This window comes from Colletotrichum gloeosporioides (assembly GCF_011800055.1).
Source record: "Colletotrichum gloeosporioides strain Lc1 chromosome Unknown consensus_30, whole genome shotgun sequence".
NCBI lineage: Eukaryota > Fungi > Ascomycota > Sordariomycetes > Glomerellales > Glomerellaceae > Colletotrichum > Colletotrichum gloeosporioides.
In genome coordinates this window covers 65,745-91,245 of record NW_025544675.1, presented here as the reverse complement: position 1 = coordinate 91,245, position 25,501 = coordinate 65,745, and the positions used below count along the sequence as shown (strand labels likewise).

At 52.8% G+C, this 25,501-nt stretch overlaps 9 protein-coding genes across 9 annotated transcripts; 4 read left to right on the top strand and 5 right to left on the bottom strand.

The window, feature by feature from the left end:
* Positions 1 to 745: 745 nt before the first annotated feature.
* Positions 746 to 1,752, top strand: GCG54_00008675 (uncharacterized protein; the record flags this gene model as incomplete). The annotated part of the gene is made up of 2 exons (XM_045408636.1): positions 746 to 969; positions 1,083 to 1,752. Coding segments are annotated over 2 exons (894 nt in total), but the record flags the coding sequence as incomplete, so codon positions are not given.
* Positions 1,753 to 1,984: 232 nt separating this feature from the next.
* On the bottom strand, positions 1,985 to 3,712 carry GCG54_00008674 (MFS transporter prlL; the record flags this gene model as incomplete). The annotated part of the gene is made up of 4 exons (XM_045408635.1): positions 1,985 to 2,959; positions 3,012 to 3,155; positions 3,215 to 3,415; positions 3,473 to 3,712. Coding segments are annotated over 4 exons (1,560 nt in total), but the record flags the coding sequence as incomplete, so codon positions are not given.
* Positions 3,713 to 4,686: 974 nt separating this feature from the next.
* GCG54_00008673 (uncharacterized protein) lies at positions 4,687 to 5,460 on the bottom strand (the record flags this gene model as incomplete). The annotated part of the gene is made up of 1 exon (XM_045408634.1): positions 4,687 to 5,460. One exon carries the CDS (start codon positions 5,458 to 5,460, stop codon positions 4,687 to 4,689), a length of 774 nt encoding a protein of 257 aa, XP_045266377.1.
* A 1,015-nt stretch (positions 5,461 to 6,475) lies between these two features.
* On the bottom strand, positions 6,476 to 8,238 carry GCG54_00008672 (FAD-dependent monooxygenase yanF; the record flags this gene model as incomplete). Its single annotated transcript, XM_045408633.1, has 3 exons — positions 6,476 to 6,974; positions 7,035 to 7,963; positions 8,098 to 8,238. The coding sequence occupies 3 exons, from the start codon at positions 8,236 to 8,238 to the stop codon at positions 6,476 to 6,478; spliced, it is 1,569 nt and encodes a 522-aa protein (XP_045266376.1).
* A 1,386-nt stretch (positions 8,239 to 9,624) lies between these two features.
* GCG54_00008671 (uncharacterized protein) lies at positions 9,625 to 11,234 on the top strand (the record flags this gene model as incomplete). The annotated part of the gene is made up of 7 exons (XM_045408632.1): positions 9,625 to 9,820; positions 9,878 to 9,897; positions 10,020 to 10,059; positions 10,111 to 10,184; positions 10,247 to 10,626; positions 10,692 to 10,787; positions 10,841 to 11,234. 7 exons carry the CDS (start codon positions 9,625 to 9,627, stop codon positions 11,232 to 11,234), a joined length of 1,200 nt encoding a protein of 399 aa, XP_045266375.1.
* Positions 11,235 to 13,885: 2,651 nt separating this feature from the next.
* GCG54_00008670 (putative exopolygalacturonase B) lies at positions 13,886 to 16,030 on the top strand (the record flags this gene model as incomplete). Its single annotated transcript, XM_045408631.1, has 14 exons — positions 13,886 to 14,221; positions 14,280 to 14,306; positions 14,370 to 14,396; positions 14,451 to 14,466; positions 14,518 to 14,575; positions 14,628 to 14,666; positions 14,719 to 14,725; positions 14,777 to 14,894; positions 14,972 to 15,172; positions 15,225 to 15,238; positions 15,291 to 15,377; positions 15,429 to 15,502; positions 15,561 to 15,618; positions 15,701 to 16,030. 14 exons carry the CDS (start codon positions 13,886 to 13,888, stop codon positions 16,028 to 16,030), a joined length of 1,392 nt encoding a protein of 463 aa, XP_045266374.1.
* A 190-nt stretch (positions 16,031 to 16,220) lies between these two features.
* GCG54_00008669 (uncharacterized protein) lies at positions 16,221 to 17,321 on the bottom strand (the record flags this gene model as incomplete). The annotated part of the gene is made up of 1 exon (XM_045408630.1): positions 16,221 to 17,321. The coding sequence occupies one exon, from the start codon at positions 17,319 to 17,321 to the stop codon at positions 16,221 to 16,223; it is 1,101 nt and encodes a 366-aa protein (XP_045266373.1).
* A 1,650-nt stretch (positions 17,322 to 18,971) lies between these two features.
* On the bottom strand, positions 18,972 to 20,180 carry GCG54_00008668 (uncharacterized protein; the record flags this gene model as incomplete). The annotated part of the gene is made up of 1 exon (XM_045408629.1): positions 18,972 to 20,180. The coding sequence occupies one exon, from the start codon at positions 20,178 to 20,180 to the stop codon at positions 18,972 to 18,974; it is 1,209 nt and encodes a 402-aa protein (XP_045266372.1).
* Positions 20,181 to 22,322: 2,142 nt separating this feature from the next.
* GCG54_00008667 (Nitrogen assimilation transcription factor nirA) lies at positions 22,323 to 25,330 on the top strand (the record flags this gene model as incomplete). The annotated part of the gene is made up of 8 exons (XM_045408628.1): positions 22,323 to 22,403; positions 22,455 to 22,537; positions 22,592 to 23,518; positions 23,582 to 23,790; positions 23,861 to 23,993; positions 24,052 to 24,270; positions 24,345 to 24,500; positions 24,574 to 25,330. The coding sequence occupies 8 exons, from the start codon at positions 22,323 to 22,325 to the stop codon at positions 25,328 to 25,330; spliced, it is 2,565 nt and encodes an 854-aa protein (XP_045266371.1).
* Between the last annotated feature and the right edge of the window lie 171 nt (positions 25,331 to 25,501).

The following is a 25,501-nucleotide window of genomic DNA, read 5'->3' as shown; positions in this document are numbered from 1 at the left end:
GGGGGGGTGGGCGGAAGTGAGGAAATAATGCTAGTACCGCAACCAGGTTCAAAAATTGGCAAGCAACAGCTTTTAAGATAGCTGTCTTCGGCGGATCGACCAGAAGGCTGGTCGCAATCATTTTGCCGAAGCTGTCGTAAACGAATTCTTTGCCCCGACAAACTATCGGCTTGATCGAATATAGAGCTTCAATTTCAGTGGGTTTTTTCATCAACCGCATTTTTAAAGTTCCGGCGGGATTCACAGCCCAGTCGTTGCGCTGCGTGATCCAGGACTTTAGAGGCTGAGATGCCTATGCAGTATTCAGTACCCTGTCCATCTTACGGAGGACTCAATAAAGTGAGCTCTGTGGTGCTGTTGAAGTCAGCTCAACGAACGGAGAATTTTGAATTAACTAAACTTTAAGGGCCACTGTACTTATTAATGCGATATCGTAGCGGAAATTACCGACGGCAGGCGGCGGGATGGCGCGATCCTACGCAGGCAATTAATTTATTTCCAACGTTATTGTAGAGACACTCTTCGCCTTAAATTGCCATTCTAATCGGAGTAGGTAACCCGTTAGCGGTAGTCTTGGCGTAAGGAAATGAAGCCTTTGTTGGCTATGCCTTCCTCTAGACCCCAACTTCAGCAAATATTTTTGATGCGCCCCCAACATCAAAATATTCTTTTTCTTTGACTGACCCATCATGGTTTTCCGCTAAAAAACGAAACTTGAGTTAGCACCATCGAATCCACAAGCGACATGTCTTTGCAACTCAGAATATTACTCCTCAGTCTCTTCCTGGCGGTCGCTGCCGGGGCTGGCGATACTTGGAGCAAGTGGAAGAACCACAACGATATTGTCGGTTTCCCTCAACCCCAGGCTTCAGACTATGAGCAAAACAAAACGCGGCTGTTCAAGCCCAGGCTTCACGTTTGGGGCGGATGTCTTCCCTACCCAGCCGTAGACTCACAAGGCTACCTCGGGTGAGTCTTCTCACCCCATATCCATCTACCTCTTCTGTCCTTTCTTGAGAATTGAGATCGAACTCTTCCATCCAAGCGGCGCACCATATTCTAACGAATACGTCCTTTCAAAGCTCTGGACTCAAACCAACAGGCAAGAAAAGCGGCGACTGTTGGGACACTAGTCAATCCGGCCAGATCTACGCCCGAACGGGCTCCAGCCATGGCCGAGATGCCATCATGTACGCCTGGTACGAACCCAAAGTCCGTTGGGCCAAGGGCAACAGCAACGGCCATAGGCACTACTGGCGCAGCGTCGTCGTCTGGCTGACCCAGAACGGTTGCGACTTTGACAACGTTGCGGAGCTCGCGATGGCTGGCATCAGCTACTCCACCGATGTCGACGCCTACGATACCTCGATCTCCGGCAAGACGATCTGGACAGGTGGAGATGGCATGAGCCCCACCGTTTCCGACGGGAAACACACGCATCCGCTAGTATCATCATGGGGGAACAAGAACTTGGGGCCGTCGGATGTCGGTGTGGAGGGCACGTTTTCGCAGCCCCTTATCGACTGGACGTCGCTGAGCCAGCCTGCTCAGGATGCGCTGAACGGCGTTACTTACGAGCACACAAAAGTGCCCTTTAGCGACGTCAACTTGCAACCCGCACTTGACGCTGCTTACAACGCTGGATTCTATCATGGTCGTGCCTTTGACGACTGTCGTGATGATCGGGAGCCGGTGCAACAAGGTGATGGCAAGAATGAGCCATTATCAGCTATGGATGATAAGGACGACAAAGGTAAATCCCGTCTAAGGCGGCGATTGCGCTATTATTAGCTAGGATGTTGCTGATTTCTTGCCTAAATACCCACTTACCATTGATATAATCCTAGAAATACCCCCAGCCGAATAGCAAAACTCTCATCTATGAGCACTTTGATGAGAAGGAGATGAGTTCTAGACTTTTTGTTCAGTTGCAAGTTGAGATGTAGCTCAAAATTTGAAACACATAAGGTCTTTGGAGGTGTCCCTAGCTGTAATATCTCCAATATGGATGGTTCTCCATTTGCCCTCCCTCATCAAAGTCAATCACCAAACCCTCGGGAGGCTTTCCGAACTCTCGATCTCTCCGTCTGTTCTCCTTGATTGTCATAATTGTCATGAAGGCGCTGCCAACACCGGTCCAACACGTGGCTGCAAAAAGTGTCCAGAATCCCTTTTTGTAGGCTGGACCATCTGTTGACTGGAACAGATATCCAGTGGCAATGCCCATGGTGCTTCCGAAAGACTGGAACAGTCCGGATGCGATTCCTTTCTTGATATCCCCACAACAATTGCTTGTGATATTACCAACACTCAACGTGACTCCCGATAGGATTCCAGTCAAGATCAAGAACGTGGCGCCGTATCTCGCACTTGCCGCTGTATGCGGTAGAACAGCTAACAAGAGGTCGCCGGTAGCTGCGACGATGGAACAGATGACCAGCAGCCCCGAGCAGGACTTGAGTCTATCGCTCGCGTATCCAACCACGAATACCATCACGAAGGCAACGCAGTACGGCGGTGCTACCATCAGCTGAGCCTTGACGTTGTCGTATCCAAAGGTTGCAACGATGATAGGGGTGAAGGTCGCAATCGTGTAGGTCTGAAGTACCTGGCCCATGTAGATGAATATGTTCATCCACAGTCTCCAGTCACGGAGTTGGTTGAGAGTAGTTTTCCAATTGATCTTGCCGTGAGTCCGGTTACCGTCCTGCATCATGCGCCAGGTGGCGACATCGCGCTCTCGAGGGGTGAGCCATTTTGTGTTGTGAGGGCGATCGGGAAGAACCCAGACACAAAGCATACCGATGAGGATAGTAAGAAGGCCCTCAATGAGAAACAGAGCTTGCCAATGCTTCAAGATCGGATTAGAGATGTTCGCAACTCCGTATGCAACCCATCCTCCAAAGGCCCCAGCCAAGGGTGTTGCGGAAAGGTAGATGCTGATGCGACGACCCCATTCCTGTACCACGTTAAGCGATGTCCAAATTCGACGGTTATTGAGGGTAGCCTACCGCTCTTGGATAGAGTACTGTGGTGAGATACGGAGCACCACTGATGAAACATGCTTCAAAGATGCCCAAAAAGAACCTAATAGCATACATGCCTCCTGGGCTGCCTGCGACTGCTTGTAGAGTTGCAAAGACTCCCCAGATGACCTAAGCTCTTGTCAGCATTTGACACGAGAAAGAACTTCCTTTCCTGTGATAAGTCTTACCATAGCTGTCGCTAAGTATAAGGACGGCCGGATGTACCGCATCCCGATGTTGGTAAACAGATCGGCGATGCATGTTCCCACGAAGAACATGCTCACAGCTAATGAGAACTGCTTGGGAGAGAACCCGAGATCCTCACGAATCCCCATCAGGGCTGCGTTACCCAAAGCCCCACGATCCAGCCATGTAAACATGTAAAGAACCTAGTCCGCTGTCAACACATCGCCACGAATATGAGTGAGTCCTACATAGCCACTCACAAGCAGAAATGGGGGCAGCCGCATGTCAATCTTTCTTCTCACTGCTTTGACTTCCTCTGGCGTCACGGGAGGATCAAGGTTGTTCATCCGAGCCACGATGTCGTCCTCGTCAATTGGCACCGGCTCATTCTCTACACCAGCTCGCCCTCCCTCTTCATCCTCTGACACACTCTTGTGGCCGAGAGCCGTCGCATTGGATTTGGTGTCTGACATCTCAACTCGACGTATGTTATGGTAGGGTCTTGAAAAAATAATACTCTTTAAATTAGGAGAAAGAAAAGACACTCTAGTGAAAATAATGGCTTGAAACAAAGCTATTGGGCAAGTCAATATGGTATTTCTGGGCTGTATGTCGTCACTTTTCCGTTGGGCTCGCGGTCTCGAATCTCGGTGGTCGATAGCCGTTGGGCCACCTGCTCCCCCGCTCGTTAGTAGCTGTAGCAAGCCGATGCCGCAAACTTGGCGCACAGGAACAACAATGAGCTTGATTCGCACGATAAGCCCCAGTCGATTAATCCACGAGTGTTGTTTGGGTTACAACGTCGATCACTTCCGTTCAATCTGCCACGTGCTTGAGCGGGGAAAGCAGCCGGAACCAAGCGAAGCCATTCCGAAAGCTTGGCCGCCGGTGGCAGTCGGCGGTCATCAGCCCGAGTTTACGAGCTTCGGCTATCGATCCGAGAATCGCATGGGTAAGCATCCGAACGATGGAAGTCCGCGTTTTGTAAATAAAGCTTGGATGCAGATTCGAGCTCGTAGCCTTTGCGACCGGCCCGGTCTTGGCTTCGAGAATGACGATTCCGTCTTGCTTTTACGTATTTAATAATAGGGCATTTCGTATTGGTCAGCGCCATTGATCCGAGGCCCATGGCACCCCACGCCGGCCCGGGCCCGGACCCCACTTAGGTGCTCCTCGGACTTACGCCGAATGCGCCGGCCTGGTAAAGTGCGCCGCTCGTCGCTACGAGACTGTCTGTGAGTTAGTTGGGGTTCTCACTTTTGAAGCCATATCTTATGACTGCTATCTGAATCTCATCTGAATTACGTTGAGTCGCGACCATGAAAGTCAGTCATTGTCGGCGAAAGAGCAACGGGCCAAACACACTCATGGGAATTCTAGAGAAATGGTGCTGCATCAAAATCTGAAGGATCATAGATAATATTGTTAACAATTCTAAAGCGTAAACTAATTTCCAATCCGGGGTCTACGAATTTCATTGCTTAGCCTTTGCCTTGAGCTCTCCACGCTCCTTCACTAAATCGGCGATGCCGTCGCCTAAATCAGTGCCCAGTGCCTTGAATCCCTTGATAACGCCTTCGCGGTCTCCCTCGCCCAGCTCCTGACTCATCTTGAACTTTCCACCAAGCCTGTCGATCTTGATCTCAATGCCGATAATTGCCATCTTCGATAGTTCAATGTAGCGCTCCGGCGCATCAGAAACCTTCCAGGGTCCTGGCCGGTCACCTTTGCCCGTGTAGCCCATTATCGAGGTCTCGCTCATACGCGAGAGGTCGTCGATCTGCTTTCCCAAGAAGTTCTGGGTTTCCTCGGTCTTGGATTCGTAGAAAATCTTTGCGCTTCCATAAGCCTGAACGGCAGCATAGTTCCAGGTTGGGACGACCTTTGCTGTTGTCGGTTTGGTTTCGGTGTAGAACTTCGGTGTGACGTAGTGGTGTGTCGGCGCGGTGAAGAGGACCATGACCTCCTGGTCAAGGACATTCCCGGTTTCCGTGCGGCCTTCGGCCGACAATGACTCGATTATGGCTTTGCTCTGCGGGTTCGCGCGCGCAAGGTGGCCTCGCAGGACGCCCAGCTCGGTTTCGCTAGCATCGTCTTCGACATCGAGAACCCAAGGGATGTGACTGGACTGGATGAGAGGATATGTGGGGGAAGAGATAGCTGTGGTGAGGATGCCGAGGGGAAAGTCGCGGATGAGCTTGCGAAGTGCAGGTATGCTCTGCTCAGCGTGAACAGCGCGGAGATACATCTTGTGCGTAAATGACAGGTAACTCTGACTCTAAAGGATCGAAAGATTCTATGGAGTATTTTGAAGGGGTTGAAAAGAGGCAATGTTGTCAAAAGGCTGAAAAGCGATGCATGCCACTCTAGCGCATTGCCTCGGGCCGCCGATTTTAATAGCGCTCGGATGCTTGCTCTAACAAAAGCGCCATGTTTTTCAAAGGGCGCGCGGTCCACTAATTATGGTTCTGTCGGTTTAACTGACTTGGGTATCTTTCGCCTGGCTGTTAGCATGTTTGGGCGCCTCCAATTCATCATTTTACGTACGCGTACAACGGCATTGGTTAAGCCGTTGCATATGACCAAAGATGACACCGCTCGCAGCTGAGTGGCTGCTGCATTAGAGCGATTGAAGTCATTTCTAGTTACAGCATTTCAATCATCAATTCATTGAATATCACCTCTTGTTGGAGCAGGATGCAATGCACATATCTCCCGAAGATTGCAGATATCTCCGCAGAGGCTATCTTCGCTATCTTTGAAGCGGCTTTCTGGTTGGTCGGTCACGCATGCTTATCTACGTACTCTTCTCGTGAGGCTGCCTTTAAGCTTCTTGTTAGAAAGCAAACGCAGGCCTACTTGGGACACAACATTCCTTTCCGGCAACTCCAGGAATGGATGCGGGAGTGGGTGCGGGAACTTTGCCGCTTCTCCGCCGCTCATAACCGGCCCGGTGGTGGATCCCGGTCCCACCAGCGGCCGAAGCGGCATGGTTTCCGCCGGTCGGATCGATGCGGCAGCAACGATTAACCTCTGTTAAAGGCGCTATGACATCCTTACTGTGAACTTCAAAATTTGAGAAGAATCCAAGATGAGAACAAGTAAACGTTCAAGTTCAAGCACGAAGCACGCTGATAAGATTGCATCAGAACTCGTGTGATTATTTCTTGTCTTTTGTGTCATTATCAATTACAGCCCAGTTCTCATTTGATGTGGTGATTTGCCCGTTCCATACCTTTGATATGTCATAGCATCCGGTGTGATCAGTTCACCCTAGAGATCTTGAATCCTCCAGGAATCCTCTTCTGGAAAACGCCTTCGGGGTCATATTGGGATGCAACACTGCGAATGAAGTTGACGTTCGCGTCGCCATAGGTCTTAATAGGGTCCTGGCTAGGATCGGCATAGTTGAGGTAGCGCCAGTTCACGTTGCCATCAACGGAGACAGCAAAGTCCTCGATTCTTACAGCTGCTGCAGCCATGTGGGCCCGAGCAACGGCTTCCTGAGCCTCAGTGTTGATAGTCACGAGGCCGAGCCACAGAATGGCGTTGTCAGCCTCAGAGTCGAGGCCGAGGACGTTTCCGCCACGCTCGCTGCCAATCTTGGCGAAGTAGGTCGGGAGGGGTTGGAAGACCATCTGAGTGGTAAACTCATCGGCGCCGACAGCAGCCTTCATGGTGTCGACGAAGACTTGGTGAGCATCGACGGCCTCCTTGAGGATGGATGCGTCGTTCTTGAAGGTCAAAGTGAACCAAACGCTCCTGTTCATACCGATGGTTAGCGCTCCATAATGGTTTATCGACTGATATGGATGAACCTACCGAGAGCCTGCAGGGATCTGAGAGTTCAACGCGAGCTCAGCCATGCTGCGGTGGGTCATGTCGCTGCTGATCGCGGGAATCTGGTTGATCTTCGCAAAGCCGGTGGTGTTGCTGTTGCCCTGAGTGTTGACGCGAGATGCAGCGATCAGGATGTCGTCGCCCATCGCGGTGTTGTGGGTGTAGACAAAGACCGCAGCATCATCGGCGAACGCCTCTCCCTTGTTGGTGAAATCGACAATAGCATCGACTACAGCGTCAGAGTTGTCCTTGCTCATGAGGTGGATACCAGTGTAGAGGTCCTTCGCCGGGATCGCCTCCATATCGAACCGGGTGACAATGCCGAAGTTGCTGCTGCCGCCCTTCAAAGCCTTGAACAAGTCCGAGTTGGTGCTGTTGTTGGCGTTGACTATGCTCCCATCCGCAAGGACGACCTCGTAGTTGATTACCGAGTCGCACCCGAAACCCATACGACCCGTGAAGTACGAGTTACCACCTCCAAGGAGGAAGCCACCGACACCAACGCCGCCGTCACGGCCTCCAGTGACGGTCACGTTGTACTTCAGAAGGTTGGTGTAGACATCCTTCCAGTGATCGCCTGGGCCGATAGAGGCCAGGTTCGTCTCAGCGTCATAAGATGACTGGTTGAAGAAGGCCAGATCGATGGTGACGCCGTTGGCGATGTTGTTCGTGCCAGCCCAGTGGTTATGTCCACCACCACGAACGGCAACATGCCAATCGCCAGCGCCTGAACCAGCGTTCACCAAGGCAGTCAGCGCGGCAGAGACCTCCTGCGCGTCTCGGGGCTGAACAAGGCACCACGGCCGAAGACGGGCACTGACGGACCAATACGTTGCAATGCGTGTCTCGTAGCCCTCGTCAGTGGCAAATACCAAGCGGTCTCCCAAGCCAGCCGTAATCAAGGCATCGCACTGTTCGGTTGTAATAAATGTCAGTCGTGAACTGAATCACTATTCCTGTTTGCGATGGTTGCATGACACGCATGTCGCAGGGGTTCCTGCAAGTTTGCGGCGTAGGATTGAAGAAAGGGGGAAGCTTGGCGTACAGGAGCAATGCCGGTACGGTTCGTGGCGGTTGCACGAATCGCCATCGGCTCCGGGGCCTCGAACGCGGCCGCGGAACAGATACCGGGCAGAAACAATGCCGAGGCGGCCAAGAGGCTGGTGCTGAAGCCTCCGTTGAACATTGTGGCGTTGGCGAATGTGAGTTGCTCCACGATTGATTGAGTAAATCCGGTGGCGATGACCCCCGGTGACGAATCGAGCGAACACAGACACGACCTTGGCGAGCTTGAGGGTGAGCAGCAGCGACCAAATTTCCTCTTTCCACGTGGCGGTAGATAGATTTCTTATACATGACACGAAGCCTTGAAATCTGCAATGACCGAGGCGCCGAGATTATTGATGCAAGACGACGGGTCTGCAGGGGACGAAAAACAACGCCCAAGGGGGCTATCGTCGTCATGAATCCTGCCATCCTTCTTTGGGGCCAAGCTGCTGCATTGTGTCGCTCATCCTACCGGCGTGGATGTTGACATTAGTTCTCAGGGGTCATCAAGGAAAATATGCAAGTCATTCTGTGCTAGAGTGAAAAGTGGCGTGGTAAGAAACTGCGTTTGACTTGACGCGCAAGTCGATGTTACCACGCTCGGGGGAACCATGGGAAGGATTGTTGATTCTTCAACGGCACAGACTGCGGAAGAGGCGAGGTGCATATGCAACTCCGTCGATATCCCACTTCTAGTGGCGTCGTGACTGGCTGTCTCACTGCCCTCTCGCTCAAGGTTGTTGGTCGTCCAGATAATACTGTTGGTGCTTCGTTGCACTCGCTTGATTAATATACCGGGCCCTAGTCAGGGGTATTTAAACCCCCAGAATGATATTCACAGCGGATCTCGGCCTGATCGTAGGCACGGGTCCTGTCAAAATCAAATTTTACAGTAATCCAGACTTCGAGAGCCCAAAAAAAGCTATAATTTCTCATCACTCTTTTTGTGAGATACTCAAGCTAGATAGAGCGAGAGAGTCAAACCTGGCGCGATTCTCCAGTGCACGATTCAGCAGGCCCTGCTGAATTGCAATGGCGAGAATCAACTAACCAAAACTAGGTAGACAGCCGTTGGTTCTGCTGACTTGGCGAGGACGGAGCACTCCATAAATACGACGGTGAAGGTTGCGGCACGGCGCAGAGTGGTGGAGAATTCGAGCCTTAACAAGGGACCAGGACGCCGGGGAAGCATCCCACAGGCTTGGACCCTCGGTGTGGATTCTAGCCCTGTCTCCGCAGTCTGGACATGTCGCAAGGATCCTCGTCTACAATCTGCGATTTCAGCCATGAATTGAGGACGAAGCAAAGTCCGAGCAATTGAGCTGGAGCGGGGTGTTCCAAGTGAAGCAAGGGAACGGTATCCGTAGACAGAGACTTGGAACACTGAATGAACCTGACACAATCGCAATGCTTCAGTACGACTACCAATGCTCCTACAAAGAATTTTCGATCCTCCTACGAACCATGCTTTTGCCCGTAGCTTCTTTCATTCACTGTTCTTTCACCTTCGGGATACTGGATCGCCATGTCTAACACCTCTGGTGTGATTACGGCTCTTCCAGCGCCTGAGGGATATGTTGTCGACTTTGAGAACCCGCAGAGACGGGACGTAGTCGAAACATATGTCGTCGTGGGTATCGGCATGTTCCTAGCGCTTCTGTTCCTACTTCAGCGTTTGTATGTCAAGGTTGTCATTCGTAAGAAGTTTGGACTTGATGATGGTGCGTATTTCAAGGTCAGATTGGTAAAGGTTCTGTTGTTAACTGATATCGCTGTAGTGCTGCTTCTTTTCGGATGGGTAAGTTGTCTTGTCTTCCAAAACATCTCGGATTCCCCTTGAAGTTGATTTCCGACTTCGGGATATCGAAGCGTCCCTCAGTTGGAAAGGGGAATATGAGTGCAAGACATGCTGACTGCCAGAGAAAGGTTTTCACCGTCGCCATCCAGGCACTGATGATAAGTCAGTCATTATTGATTATAGTGCTATGCTCGGCTGCTAACCTAGATGCAGGGGCTGCCCTGGAAGGATATGTCGGAGTTCATGGCTGGGAGATCCCAATTGAGAAGTTCAAAGACTTCACTTTCGTATGTCACCAAGCTGCGCCCAAGAAGTCCCTGGTTCACTCCAAGACGCTGACAATCAACAGTGGAACAGCTACATCAACCCGATTGTCTACGCGATCCCACCAGGAGCCTGCAAGATGGTCATCCTGTTATTCTTCCTCGAGCTCAACAACAACGCCAAATGGTTTAAATGGTCTGTCTACATTACGATGTTCGTGGTAGTGGGTTCCAGCTTGAGCATCCTCTTCAGCTCCATCTTCCCCTGCAAACCGATCCCATCCGCATACGACCTCGTCACCGACGGCGAATGCATCGATCGAGTCGCGACGTTCAAGGCAACTGCGGCATTCGGAGTCATAACAGATGTCATGATCATCTGCATCCCGGTACCGATGGTCTTGTCTCTGCACATCTCAACACGGAAGAAAGTTGGACTGCTAGCCTTATTCGGCATTGGTTCGGTGTAAGGGCAAACCTCGGGAACCTTGGTGTTTCTTCATTGTATGGGCAGCGCTGACCGTGCGGCAGGACTGTCATCACCTCTGTGGTCCGTTTATACCTTTTGATCACCATTCTGGCCGACGCCGATCAGACCTGGGGTGGAATTTTCATCAACATTTGGGTGTAAGTCAGCCCAATCATGTCTTATCTTGCTTGATGTCTTACTTCTTCCGCAGAAGCATCGAAGCGAACCTGCTTGTTATGTGCGCATGTCTTTCCACGCTTCGCCTCTTCTTCCACACTGTTTCTCCAAAGCTTTTCTCCTCTGGTGCAGGCACAACTGGGAAATCTGGCGGAGTGTCGGGCAATGGTTTGCGTACCATAGGTGGCACGGGGGGAGGGATCTCAGCTGGCCATCGTTCTCAGTATAACCGGTTTGACACCAGTCGCGATGAACCGGAGTATGACATGGACACTTTCCACGTACAGATCAAGGGGGGACCTCGCGAGCGAGACGTGGAACGCACCCAAATGAAGGATTCAGGCGGCGCGTGGAATGACCCGGACAGTAGCAGCGAGAGGGCTATCGTGCAAACTACTGAGACGCACATCTACATCTCAAAAGCATAGACATCAGGTACACAGAATATTCGTCTCCTGGTACACTTATGGGCTCGCTGAATTATTTTTTCATGTTTGACGGAAGCTTCCCTTCGCTGTGTTTCAAGGTTCCCAAATAGACAGACTTCTGAAAGCGCTTGCGATGCTTTTCGTGCTATAAGGGTACACGCACACATAGCTCAGACCTGCCAAGAACCTCAATGGCTGGCTAAAAAGGTAGAAAGGAAGAACCTCAACGGTTAACTACATGCGAGAAACCAATAGCTTAGAATTCAGGGTTTCGTAAAGAGACAGAGCGATTTTTCACGCCTGACTAACTGATCTAACACTACTCTTCTATTAGTTCTGTTTCCACTCAGCAACTTAGCAGTTATATGTAAGGTAGACAACGCAGGTTTTCCTGGTCGTGTTCCTTAGTGTCACAACAATCTGTATTTAAGATAAGTTTTTGCCACCGCCCAACAACTTGCTCTTCTGGCTCTCTCTGGTATACTTGAATCTGGTTTTCGTCATGGCGTAAGTGACTCCGTATCTACCAAGCCGCCAAAATACTGATGACTAATTGCTACAGAAGCCAAGAACTGGGTCGGTTGGAAAAGCTTCCTGCGGAGGTGTTACTGGTGATCCAGCAGTACCTTCCCAATATCGACAGAGCACTCTTTGCGATTCTTAGTCACGAAATCCAGTGGAAAGTTGGTTATCATCCCAACACTCTCAGCCTATCTGAGCGCAACGCTCTCGTGTGCAACCTGGACCAATGGAACATGTATCCCGAGCTCATTCTGTGTCAATACTGCTACAAATTCCACCGGCCAGAGCTATCACTAGCAAACCAAAATGCACCCGCCCGCGAGATGCTCCCTTGTCAATTTGGAAGCGCTTACCACAGGATACGGACGCCCTATTTCGACCAGTATCCGCATAAAAATGTCGTGGCCGGACTTATACGACAGCAGCGTCTGCGCCACTTGCTTCGTTCAGTGCCCACTTCATCGAAGCTGCAATCTATGACCACGATTCACAGACGAACTAACGAAATTCGGATGGACTCTTTGCGTGACTTGAACGTCGTGGGAGGAAGATGTCTGCTGAAGATGCAAGATATCTTCTATTGCGATGACGACCTGACGAAGGCCCGCCTTCGACATGACTCAGTAGTTCATTTTCGTCTAGGTAGGCAGTTGAGTGGGACCTGCCCTCATTTCCCTGCAGAACGGATGATACAGGAGACATTCTTGCCCAGCGGTTGGAACGATCAGCCTCACGTCAGTGTGGACAGAATACTAGATTGTCTTTGGGGCCACGAAAAACCGTGCTAGAAGCACTGTCTGGTCTCAATCAATTGGATCCGCAGCTGCCACACCTGTCCTATGGATTATTCTATCAGTGCTATAGACACTGATGGGTACGCGAGTGGGAAAAGGGCAGTGGTTCTCACAAGCTGGAAGGACCTCGGAGATTGCCGACACAGGTACTTTGGTGTCAATGAGGCTTACTACCAGGAGCAGCTGGAAAAGATTTGCCAGAACGATATGACCAGAAAGTGTGGGAGCATCTTTCAAGCGTATGAGCAGACGAGCCGAATGAGCTTTACGCCTGACTTTCCCAAGGATAGACTCGAAGGGGGTGACGATTCGGTTCTTTTTGCACCAAGCAGAGTTGAACGACGTACAGATTAGCATCACTAGCCAGCAACAGAACATGGAACTTTAGAATGCCATGGAGAAATGACCACTTTTGAATGTGCTAGAGCGATTGCTTTCCCGATGTATTCGCTGTCGTTGTCGTTATCTCCGTCCTCGCTTCCGGGCCGCCGCCCATGATGCGTATGTCGCTGTTACTGCTGTGACTACAATTGCTGTGGTTATCGCTGTCGCTATTTCGAATTGCAGTTGTAGACGTCCTCAATTGAAGTAAAACTTCATTTCTTTGGAGTACATTGAAGGCAGAGATACATACTCGCGTCAACATTGGGAAAGCCAGACCGTGTCTTGTGGAAAGTCATCCTTTTGTGCCACACATCTTCTGTAGGGTATCAACATGTCGCTGGCCATGGGCTTAAGACGGAACTCAGTTCGGCTTTCGTCTCTGCCAAACCAACCGGACCAGGTTTGCATGGTTTAACCAGCGACGCGGTGTCTTTATCCGAACGTCGTCGTTCAAGCCAGGGATTTCCCACCAATAAGCCCAAGCCCACCGCTGCAGTGCAACCTGTCCAAGGATCTCCCCCGCACATCTCCAAGATTACCCCAGCCAACTTCCCCACGCCGATCTCCCACCGGCCTGGAGCGCCAGACCGCTTCGCGGCAAGATGGGAGAGATGAGCTCGTTGGTCGGGGGTCTTTTCCGACCCGCGCGGGGGGTTCAGAGGCTGGGCAAAAGCATATTTTCCGGCTTTAATTGCGATTAAAGTGATCAATCCAGCATGTCTGCACTGCGATGACTCCATTTTAACTTTTCCGTCTGATGAGGAGTTCACCCGAAAAGAAGTGGGAATGCCCTCCTGCTCCACTAAGAATGCGTCCTCCAGGGTTCGGCTGAAGCCTTTAAGATGGGGGCCGAGGACCGTCCTCAGTCGCTCGCTCTTTTTGGGATGTTTCGTTTGACCGGGAAAAACGGATAGTGTCGTTGCATCGCATCCCTGAGGTGCCTCGTAAATCATGCGTCTTTCACGATCATTCGCCCTGCTTGCAGCCGTCACTTGCGTGCTGTCATACGCGGTGGAGCTGCCTGCCGGTGTTCCGAGATCTCTGCAAGAGTTCAGGGACGTCCACCCCTACACGCCCCCTTCGAATGGGTGTGGACGCAAGACTATCGAGATCCGCGCTTCGAGGAACGACACGGATGACGTCTCTGAGGAGTTCCGCAAGGGACTCCAGGACGCTAACAACGGCGGTACACTGTACTTGCCGAAAGGGAAGACTTTTGTCATTGCGAAGGCACTTGACTTAACTTTCCTAAACGACGTGCATGTTCGTCTCGAAGGAGAGATTAAGGTGTGCCACACAAGATCGCCTTCTGTCTAAGCTGCGAGTACTAACACACTTGGTTCAGTTCACCAATGATGTCGCCTACTGGCAAGTACGTGGAAGAGATACCTTGCATTATTCGGCATAGCTTCATGATATTGACAACGAGCCGTAGGAAAATGCCTTCGAGCACCCGTTCCAAGTAAGTTTCTTTCGGCATGACAACTTGACATGATTGAAGCTAACCAACTGGCAGAAATCCATTATGTTCTGTATGCTATATTGCTCAAAACGCTTTGTCGCGTAACTAATTCCTCTTGCAGGGAAGTGGGGTGGAAAGGACATCAAGATCTATGGTGACGGTGTCATCAACGGACAAGGGTTCGCTGAGTATTCCTCCTATCAAAAGCTTCTTAGCTGACACTTTCAATAGCCAACGCTGGTGGAATGAGTTCAACGCCGGTATTGGATCGTAAGTCTCAGTCTACTCTTCAAACATTCTGTAAATACTAACACTACCCTAGTATCTTGGTGAGACGGTCATGTCCTTCTTAGCCCGATCTTCCAACTGACCAAATCCAGAACCCTGACAACAAATACCTTCGACCCATTCTCTTCTACGTGGAGAACACTACGAACCTAGAGGTTGAAGGTATTCACATGAAGGATTCACCTTGCTGGACAAACTTCATCGTTGGATGTAAGCCATCATAAAGCCTTAGCCGCGACTAAGGCCGTGGTACTTCATCAGGCTCCCGGGACTGACTGTATCAATAGCCAGCAATATCCAGTACAAGGACGTCATCGCCACCGCTATCACAAATAATGGCAGCATCATCCCTAAGAACACAGACTTCTTCGACTCCCTCGACGTGCAGGACGTCCGCATTGAGCGTGTCTGGGTCAACATTGACGACGACTGTTTCTCTCCCAAGTCCAATAACACCAACCTCTACGTGAACACGATGTACTGCAATGGTGCGTTTGACTTCTGATGTTCTATCTTGACAGAAGCTGACTTTGCTTTCAGGTACCCACGGTCAAGTAAGGATACGTGATCCCCTAAGACAAAACGACGACTAACCCGTATTCTTAGTCAATCGGATCTCTCGGTCAGTATGCCGGCGAGATGTCATTCGTAAAGGACGTCCACATTGAAAACGTGTGGATGTTGAACGGCGACGTAAGATCTTCTCCAACCCAGTCAATCGCGACACAACTCACACTTTCATAGTACTCGGGAGCTCGTATCAAGACCTGGGCCGGCCCTAACGTCGGCTACGGATACGTCGAGAACATCACATACAAGTGAGACCCCTCCTTTGTCACCTCCACCTCCATGAGGATTGCTAACCCCGTAATAAAGGAACTTCTGGCTTGCAAGAATGGACTACGGAATCATTCTCGACTCGTGCTACTTCAACGTAAGACAATCGTGACTCAGAATTCGTAGCTGCTTGGCAGCAGCAGGCCGCAAACGTCCAAGACCGCTAACATGGGGCCTAGATCAACGAGACCACCTGCGAGCAGTATCCATCCGGCATGAACGTGTCCAACGTCTTGTTCGAGAACTTTACGGGCTACACGAGTGGTATCTACGGCAACGCGGTCGCAAAGCTGACCTGCTCGACGAACCCCGATGCCGTCTGCCACAACATCACGGTGAAGAACTTCAACGTCACGAGCCCCTGCGGCGGTGATCCCGTCATCATCTGCGATGGGATTGATGGTGGCATTGACACGCCGTGCGTCAGCATCGACAGCGAGGAGGCGAAGGCTGCGTTGGCAGCCAAGTGCCAGACGCCGCTTGCCCCCATCAACACTAAGCCGTGGTAGATGACATGTCCATGCACAGCATATCACCGCGTCACCGGTGAAGAGAGGAAGATGGTATGAACGGATATTATTAAGTATAGTATTAGAGTAAATGTAAAGACAATTGCAAGTTATGAAACCAGGACTCCTTCCCAATGCGAGCACATGTACGTTCAGTCTGAGGCGTGAAGGCGACCGTCAGCCGTCGAGTCTAAGCTCCATCGCCTCCCGCAGGGATAGTGCCAGTACCAGGTACGGGGTTCAGGAGAGGCTGGGAAAGAACCACGTCGGACTGCAGAGGTTGAGACAGGACCAAGCCATCGGGCATGTCAGAGGTCACTGTGTTCGAAGGGGCATCGCCAGAAGGAACGGGGTCTTCGGCAGGTGTGGGGTCCTCAGAGGGAGGAGACTCGGGAGTAGACTCTGGAGTAGGATCGGCGGCAGGAGCGGGATCCTCAGCCGGAGTCGAGTCTCCGGTGGGTGTTGATTCATCAGTTGGGGTCGGGTCGGCTGCGGGAGTTGACTCGTCGGTGGGAGTAGGGTCGGCCGCGGGTGTTCCGTCATCAGTAGGTGTAGGGGGGTCAACCGCAGGGGTAAAAGCCTCAGTGGCAGTAGGGTCGGCCGCAGGAGTAGACTCGTCGGTGGGTGTAGGATCGTTGGCAGGGTCCTCAGTCGGATCGGGGGTAGGGATATCCTCTCCGGCAGCAGGGACAGGATCCGGCACGGTGCCATCGGTAGATGTGGCGACCGGGTCTTCAGCATTGACCAGATCAGGAATTCCAGTCTCAGTATCCGCTTGCACGGTCTGCGTCGGCGCGTTTGAGTTCACGACTGGTGGAAGATGGCTCTCTGAAGCTGGGTTGACAGTGGCGATGGAAAACCATTCAGTGCCGCCCTTCTCGGGGAGGAAACCCTCAGATGCGCTCTCAGCGTCGTAGTAGAGACCGTCCTCCTGGCGGTAGTAGATATGCGCAATGTTGATGTACTGCTTGTCGTTGTCGGGGCCGGCCTTCCATACGGCGTAGACCACAGATTCGGGAGCCATGGTGCTGCCGTCGCGGTTCTTGCATGCGATCCAATCTTGCTGGATGTAGATGGGGCTGCAGACGACATCGAAGGCGGGTGCTCCAGACGGGACACCTTCGAAGCCCAAGAGGTTGAATTGAGAGCTGCATCCTCCAGGAGAGCATCCCCACTGGTAGTCGGTGGCCAGCCAGCCGTTATCTTGCTGCTGGCGGCGGTTGATGACAGCGGCGGAAGCACCGACTGCGAAGGCGGAGGCCAAAATGGCAATGCGGCTGCTGGCAACCATCTTGATGGATTGGATTACTAGTTTGAAGTGGTTGTATTGGCTGTTTGAAGGCTGAATCGCTTGAGATCGATCACTTTCTCGGGGGCCCAAGGTGCTTTTATTGCGTGGGGCTTCGGTCAGTTTCTCGGGTGAGACAACGACGTTTGCGTTTGCGGTGAGACAGAAGTAGCGATTGTTCGCAAAGAAATCGCCTGTTGGAACGGTTTCTGTGTGATGATGAAAAGAATGAGACCCGGATAAATGCGGTTCTTCTTTCAATATATATAAAAAAAAATACCATCCCTGCGAAAGCTGAAGCATCATACACATTGTGATAGTGCGCCACGACAGGTAGGAGATCGCCAGCTCGCCATGCAGATCTCCAGGGCAAGCAAGCCAGAGAATGTCCGTACCCACACTAGACCCAATAATATCACCGGCTAGTGATGTTAACGTTGTTCCTCTCTCGGATCCGTCTGACAAGCAACAGCTTTCCGGACTCGGTCACGAAATGCTGCCGCGTTTGGAAGGGTTGGCTGGGGATAGTCTCACTCCTCAAAGACCCCGCCAACGCCAGGGCACGAGACCGGGGAGAGCCAATGCGGCAACGTCACAGCCAAATTCTTGGAAAGGACCGATCCAGAGCCAATCATGGCTGGGAAGTGGTGGACTAAAAGGCTTAATTCAGGTAGCACCACGGCTTGTCCGCCCTACCGGGGTCGAGCCGGGTGCCCAATCTGTAAGACATTGAATCGAAGCAGGCATCCGGAGGGCTATTTTGGATGCCACGGGCCGTAAGTAAGCTCAGCCCGTGGCTTGTCGGTTCACTCCGACTGGTCAGTTTTCCTTCGGCCGCATCTCCTCTGGGCTTTCCGCCTCGGTGGGAGCTTCAAAGCAGCCAGCCGCTGCCACTCCTGCATGCAGACTTCCATGGTTTCCATGGGCGAATCCAGACGTTTGGCTTCCAGCGGTCTAGACCCAAGGGCCCAAATGGAAAGCCTCTTTCCACTTGGACGCGCGAAGGCTGGCATGGTCGCGCATGGCCGCGGTTTTCGCGATCACTCTTCGAGAGATGGCTTCCATGAGATGGAGAACATGAACGACTTGGCGTTGACCGCAAGCAGCATGTTCACATACGACCCCTGATCATTCCCTTGTCAACCAAGCTGAGGTCGTATCCGACTGTCTGGTTATACAGATGTCTTGGTCTCACTGAGACTCGGCAATTCCAGCGATTATTCTTCTACCACTCAAGTAAGAGATAGTAGCGGTACCCATTGTACTGAGTTTTCTCGATGTCGGCCTCTACCAACGCCCCTTCTGCCATCTTCTCGCTTACCTATCTCAGCACTTCAGCCACACGCCAACCTATGGAGGTTTAGTCTAGAATACGGTTTTCCTATTTGGGAATATCAGAGCAAATGCCGTGAATGGTCGAGGCCAGTAGACGGCTCGTTCGCGCGTAGAATTTTAAGTTACCCGGCGTCTCGCCGGTGCTATCGGTGGGCCGGTCAAGTCCGAGAAGTTGATTAGGTGAGGCTTCATCGACTGCACTTGGATCAGCGAGGCCAGCGATCATCTTCTTAATGGTGATCTTCATTTGCGTATGCTCTCTGATTCCTAATGCGGATCATCGCTGTAATCTGAGTATTACAGAGTTTGGTTTCTATTCTATGTCCTACACCTGTTGACAAAGCTTTTCAACGCATCTACCGCTTCCTCCCTGCTCTTTTTGCTTACAAGACTGCTGGTGATGTTGTCTTGCTCCGACTCTGGGGCCATACCCTCGTTTCTTGGCGGGTTATTATCAAGATTTGTTGGGAAAGGATATCCGTTGCCGACGGCGGCTATGAAGGACTTGACCTCCTCGCTCATCCCCTGCTCGTTGTACAACTTCACCAAGTGATCCCAACTCTTCTCCACCAACGGAACCGCATCGACAAACTCCATGGGCTTGCCAAAAGCACTGCTGATCTGCAGCAAATTCGCCATCCGGTAAACATCGGCCGACTGGTTCTCCCCCGCCGCATGGAAAAGCGCAGGGTTGAAGAACAGCCCGTCGCCCACCTCCAACGGCAACGCCACATAGTTCTTCAAGAAGAACTCGTTGAACTCGGGCCGCCGGTACGCCACATACCCAGGCTCGAACGTCTGACTGAAGGGCAGCAGCCTCGTCGGCCCGCTCTCGATGGGGACCTCGGAGTGGGCCACGGCGCCCTGCAGCGTCAAGAGCTGGCTGGCAACCTGCATCGCGCGGGGGAACTGCGCCGACGCCGCGGCGGTCTGGAAGCCGACGTGGTAGTCGCGGTGGCAGACCTGCGGCGCGGCGCCGGGCTTCGTGTTGTTAACCTGCGCGGTGATCCGGTACCCCGGCCCCAGCCACGCACTGCAGATGAGGCCGAGGTAGGGGTTTGAGTAGTACTTCACGAAGGACGCCGGGTCTGCGAGGCCGTGCTTGCTGAACGAGTTCCAGATGCGGTCGTTCTTGCCGGCGCTGGCGAAGTGGTCGCCCTTTGCGACGCCTGATTTCTTCTCCGCCTCGATTATGGACGCGAAGGCGGCGTTGGCCGCTTCGATTAGGGACCTGTCGCGGTAGAGGCCTTTGGTGACGAAGACGCCGGGGCCGGAGATGAGGACGCGGTACCACTCGTCCTGGAGGGCCGCGCGCTGGTCTTGGTCGAGGCTGGCGTACGGCGGGAGGTCGTAGATGGGGATGTTCTTCTCGATCGATGCGGCTAAGGGGTAGTCTTCCGGTGTTGCTGACTGGGAGCAGAGGGATGCGAACGAATCTATTGCGGAGGCTTCAGAAGTCGAGAAGAGACGTGTGGATGACGTGCTGGAGGCTCGAGCCCCGTTCGTCTGGCCGTTACGGATGGTCATGTTTTCTTTCGTGTGAGATGTCGTGACAACGAAAGTGGTGTGCAGAGTATTCAGTTGATGCTTTGAAGAAGTCAATTGTCGTAGACGTGGAGGGGAAGCGCGGGGTATTTAAGACGGTAACCTGGTGGGTTTTCTCTCCACAGCGTTTTGTCTTGGTTCGTTCAAAGATGTTTGGGCTGTACGTCATGCGCCGTTTACTGGTGTATCACACGTTCCTTTCTCTAAGAAGTTCTGGAAAGGGAATTATTCAACGATTCTGGGGAAATGCCCGGCTGCTTCTCCATCGGCCAGAATTGCCCTTTCCAGCTCCGGATGGGGCCGGTTCTCGGCGGGCCCACCCCCGGATCGCTCCGCGAGTGTACTCTGCCAGCCCCGGCGTCTGAGCCGAAGAAGCCACCTTAATCTATACGTTTAAACGCGGCGATTCTTGTAGCTTTTGGTCCAGAGTGTTTGGAAATATCTTCATGCGTAGTTGAATCCCCAGGTCTCGTGAGGTGGAGATCTCGGGATATGGTTTCCGATCGTCCTATGAGATCTCACCGTGACCTCAGATCTGACATTTTTCGGACCGTAGTTCCGGGAGGCTCATCGGGAGGCCCCATATGCTAGACTCATTGGTTATTGACGGCGTAGGCGTGGAGAACTGGCCGATGCCATCCGATTACGGGGCGTACCAAGGGATGATGGTCTGGCGTCATTCAAGATCATTTCCCTGAGAAGGAGGAAGTCTGTTCGTCTACTCCTCAAACAACAAGGCTTGGAATATTATCTTCCTGTTCAGTGCGCAGCTTGCGAAGCGCACTGATGATGTTCGGAACTGGCCGAGCGGCCAAGGGTTAACCTTGCCAAGTCTAGGTTGATTCTCTAGCAAAAGCATAAAGCTTACATCGAGGGGACCTACTGAACAGGTCATGACCTATGTATTGCAATACCAGCTCTTCTAGTAGCCCATAAAACTGAGCTTGTTACATGCCTTGCAAGCAGTCAAGGTTATGATGCATCCAGACTCGGTGTTGGCGGCGAATAGTCTTCGAATGGTTACGAGCCATGGTCGGGGTTCGGCGCCTACGAGCTCCGCGAAACACGCCAGATTGGCTGCAAGCTGCTAAATTGCTATGATCTGTAATGATTCATGTTCTGTCATCATTAACATTGGCCGCTACAAGGCATTACAGCGGCAACTCGCTGCCTTTTATTACCGTATTTGTCTCGAAAAGCTAGGTCGTCAACGTAGGACTCAATCGCAATTCGGACTCTGCAACGTGATTCGGACTCTTTACGAGTGCGGGGAGGCTTCCCGCTGTAGAAGTGTCTCTACTTTACGACTCAGCAAATAAGGCGGGTTTTACGCTTTACGTTTTGTAAACTCTGAACCTTTAGAGAGTTCAGCACGGCCTGATGTCTTTCGACCATCGGTACTGTTTGGCCGACTCGCGATGCCTCGGTATGACTACAAGTTCGTACAGATAAGCTTATTTTGGTTATGCGGGGGGTTCCACGACAAATATTGAGTGAATAAATACAACACCTTGATATCATCCATCTCTTTACGTTAGGGTGAACCAAACTTGTATTCTGTGATCCGAGGTGTGAGTTTCCGAGACCGGCATAACCAAGGCCTTCTTGGCGGTCCATTTCTAGGGTCCCACCACTAATACCAGCAGGAAAAAGCGAAACCAAGTCGAAGTTCGAGTCAAATCCCACTTGCTATGCACCATTTGGTCGGATGAACCAAGATACCGACTCAGCGACCGGCCTGGTGGTTTTGGGGAGCACGACTATGGCTGGCCTTTGACCATTAGAAACCTCTAACAAAGACTTGCACCCTATCATAGCGGTGTAGTTTGCCGTAGCGCCCAGCAAATTCCCTGCACACAGCAGGCCCGGCGTCCACGCGCCCCGCGATTCAAGGCTTAATTCCACCTAAGCCACCCCCGACATAGGGTACCCTCCGGAGTACTTAGATACACGTTGCGTTCACGTTGCGAGGTGAATGGGTGGGGCCTCCGGACCGGCCAAGAACCTGCCACCGACCCGCACCACATCGTGCGCACGCATGAGACCCTGCCTGCCTTGACTAGCCAAATTCAACCTCCACTCCTTCAACCACGACCAAGGCTGATCCGGGGCCAACGGGGCAGCATGCCTCCATCATCGAAGCCCGATTCCAAGAGGAGACACGTCACGACTGCATGTATCTCCTGCAGGGAGAGCAAGATCAAAGTACCTCATCTCCGCGACATGTGCTAAATTGCACAGGCTGACGATCCATAGTGCGATGGTGCAACGCCAACATGTTCCAACTGCAAGAACAAGCGCAGAGACTGTAGATACCAAGCCGGAGAGGACAAACGCAAGTGAGTTTTGTCTTGATTATGAGAGTCGTCGGAAGTTGACCTTGCCGGGAATAGGCTTTCATTACGCGTTGCTGTAGAGTTGCTCTCCAGCAGAGTCGACCAGCTTTGTCATTTCATCAGTCAAAATGGGCTCCAACCGCCTGCTATGTCTTCAGAGGAGGGCAAGAGCCTCAACCGGATCCTGGAAACTCTGGGTCTCTCCAAAGTCCAAGTCGCGCTGGAGAAACCCACGCCGCCATCCATGAACTCGGCACTGCCGATTGACCCGGCTCTGTCACTCGGTCAGTATCCGCTTGCACCGGCTCTCCCTTTTGTGCACCCAATGGCACCACCAGGACAGCTGCCCCCCGACTTTGGCCTGTCGCTCGACGCAGCCGCTTTTGGTTTCGACGCCGTCCGTAATGGCCACGCGCCAGCAGCGTGGGCTCCACCGAGGGATGCTGCGTCAAAGGTCATTGCGGACTGGGACTGGAGCCCCCCAGAGAACGGAGACATCATCGCTCCTGGCGTCGACGTCGCAAGCGTGCGGGCACCAAGCCATCCTCTACTCAGCTCCTACTCGGGAGAGGGCGGCGGTGCGCTGAGCGACAACGAGAACGACGACAGCGCATCGGGGACGACGGAGGAAGACCTCGTCAACCAACTGTCAGATCGGCTCGGGTCCCTGCATATCGGGCCCAACGGGCAGATATCCTACTACGGGCCGACATCGAACTTCAGTCTTGTTGAGATGCCTGCGGGAAGCGACACGTTGGCGGTCGATCGGACTGTGCGGAACGACGGACAGGAGCATCTGGACATGATGGGATACGGCAAGACGATACCGCCAGATTTGGAAGAGCACCTGATCAACCTGTACTTTGCGTGGCAGGACCCCTTTTCGCATATTGTCGATCGGAGTTTATACGAAGACGCCAAGTACAAGTGGTTGGAACGCGAGGAGGACACGCCGTATTATTCTGAGGCTCTCAGGAACGCAATGTTGGTTGCTCCAGTCCCAATGGAAAACAGGCATTGCAAGAGCACATTTCTAACGGTATCCAGGTGTTCTCTCGGCGCGGCCTTTGAGTCCCGGTACCACCCGAACTTTGTCACGTTTCCCAAGTCTCTGCCCGACTTCTTTGCCGCACGCGCCAAGACTCTATTGGAGATTGAGCTGGACTCGCCCTCGGTGTCGACCGTCCAAGCGATGGTCGTCCTCAGCAGCCATGAAATTGGAGCGAACAGGGACTCTAGGGGCTGGCTGTACAGCGGTACTGTATCATTGACGCCGTTCTTTTGAGGAAAACTGGGGACATCCAGGCTAACAGAACATCCTTAAAGGAATGGCCATCCGCCTCGCCTTCGACTTGGCTCTTCACAAGGACATGACACTCTACGTTGCAAAGGGCATGTTGACGCCTGCCGAAGCAGATCTGCGCCGGGCTGTTTTTTGGGGGACGTACGTTGTGGACCAGTAAGTGAAGCACCCGCAGCCTCTCTAGTTCTCAAGTTCTAATGTCGTCTCCTGAAAGAACTCTAGGTTACTACCGAGGCCGGCCGTTCCGCGTCAGCCTCGACGATATAACGGTGCAAAAGCCGGTCGCCGGCGCTTCAGGGGCTGCAGCGTGGCTGCCTTATACGTCGCCGCGCAGCAATGACTCTTCCCCTGCAGCGCTGACGTACCACATCGAGGATGTAAGCCTTCAGAGAATTGAGCTGTGCGAGATCATGGCTCCTTTAGGGCATACGTTGTAAGTGTGGTTGACTTTCAGGACTCCAAGTTACCTCCCGTATGCGAGCAACACGACTAACAATACTCTGTCAGATACGGCAACTCCAAGATTCCAAGAAACGTTCTCCAAGAGAAAAACGAGCAGATTGTCTCCCTGCTCTTCGTCTGGAAAGAGAACCTCCCCGAAGCTCTCCAAGTCGACCTCGAAGACACCGAGGGAACATACCTGCCACACGTCCTTCTCCTCCAGTCGGTAGCCCCCTGTTCCCCATATTCCAAACCTTGCCGCAACCCAGACACCATCTAACTTTCACACAAACAGCATGCAATACTACCAAAACGTAATCCACGCCCACCGCCCCTGGATGTCCTCCTCCTACCTCCAGCCGCAGCCGCCGCAGGGCCCGGGCTACATGCACGCACAGCGCATGTGCATCGAGTCCGCCGCCGCCGTCGCCAAGCTCATCCTGCTGTACGAGCGCCGCTACTCGCTGCGCCGCGTCAACATCCAGGGCGTCGCCGTCATCTTCTCCGCCGCCATCATCCTCATCTTCGCGTCCATGTCGCGCCGCCGCCGCCGCCGCGCCAAGACCGCAGAGACGGCGACGCACCTGAGCGTGTGCTTCCGCGCACTCGAGGAGCTCTCCGCCTCGTGGGAGTGCGCCAAGCGCTCGCGCGACTTTCTGCTCATGCTGCAGCGCAAGTGGGAGCTGAAGTCGCGGCGGCTGAGCGGGGCCGGGGCGGCGGCGGCGAGACGGCCGGGGATGGGGCCGACGTCGGGTGGTGGGGGGTTGGTGAGGGCGGCGTCTGCGGGAAACCAGTCGAGAAAGAGGGCGAGAACGGATAGTCCTGCGGGATCGAGGAGCGTTGGCAGCTTTCAGAGCATATCGCCCTCGCAGCAGCCGGGAGACCATGGTGTGGTGGACGAGAGGGGGGAGGTCGACCACGAGGGGATTGATATGGATATGCGGCTTGACCTCGACTGGGTCTTTGCCGCGGGAGGACAGGCCATGCCGGCAACTTGGGATGGTTTGCTGCCTCCTGACGCGTTGTACTTCAACCACGACGGCCCGGAGTAGGCCAGTCATTCCACGTAATGACATCAAAAGCGCACCAGCAGAAGACGACTGTGAAAAGACATGATGTCGAACGCCGGCCATGCTAACCTTGAATTACTTTTGATATGGTATCGCTACTAAAAGTACAGGAATTGCTTCTCCACTCGTGAACAATCTCCCCCTTTCCCCTCA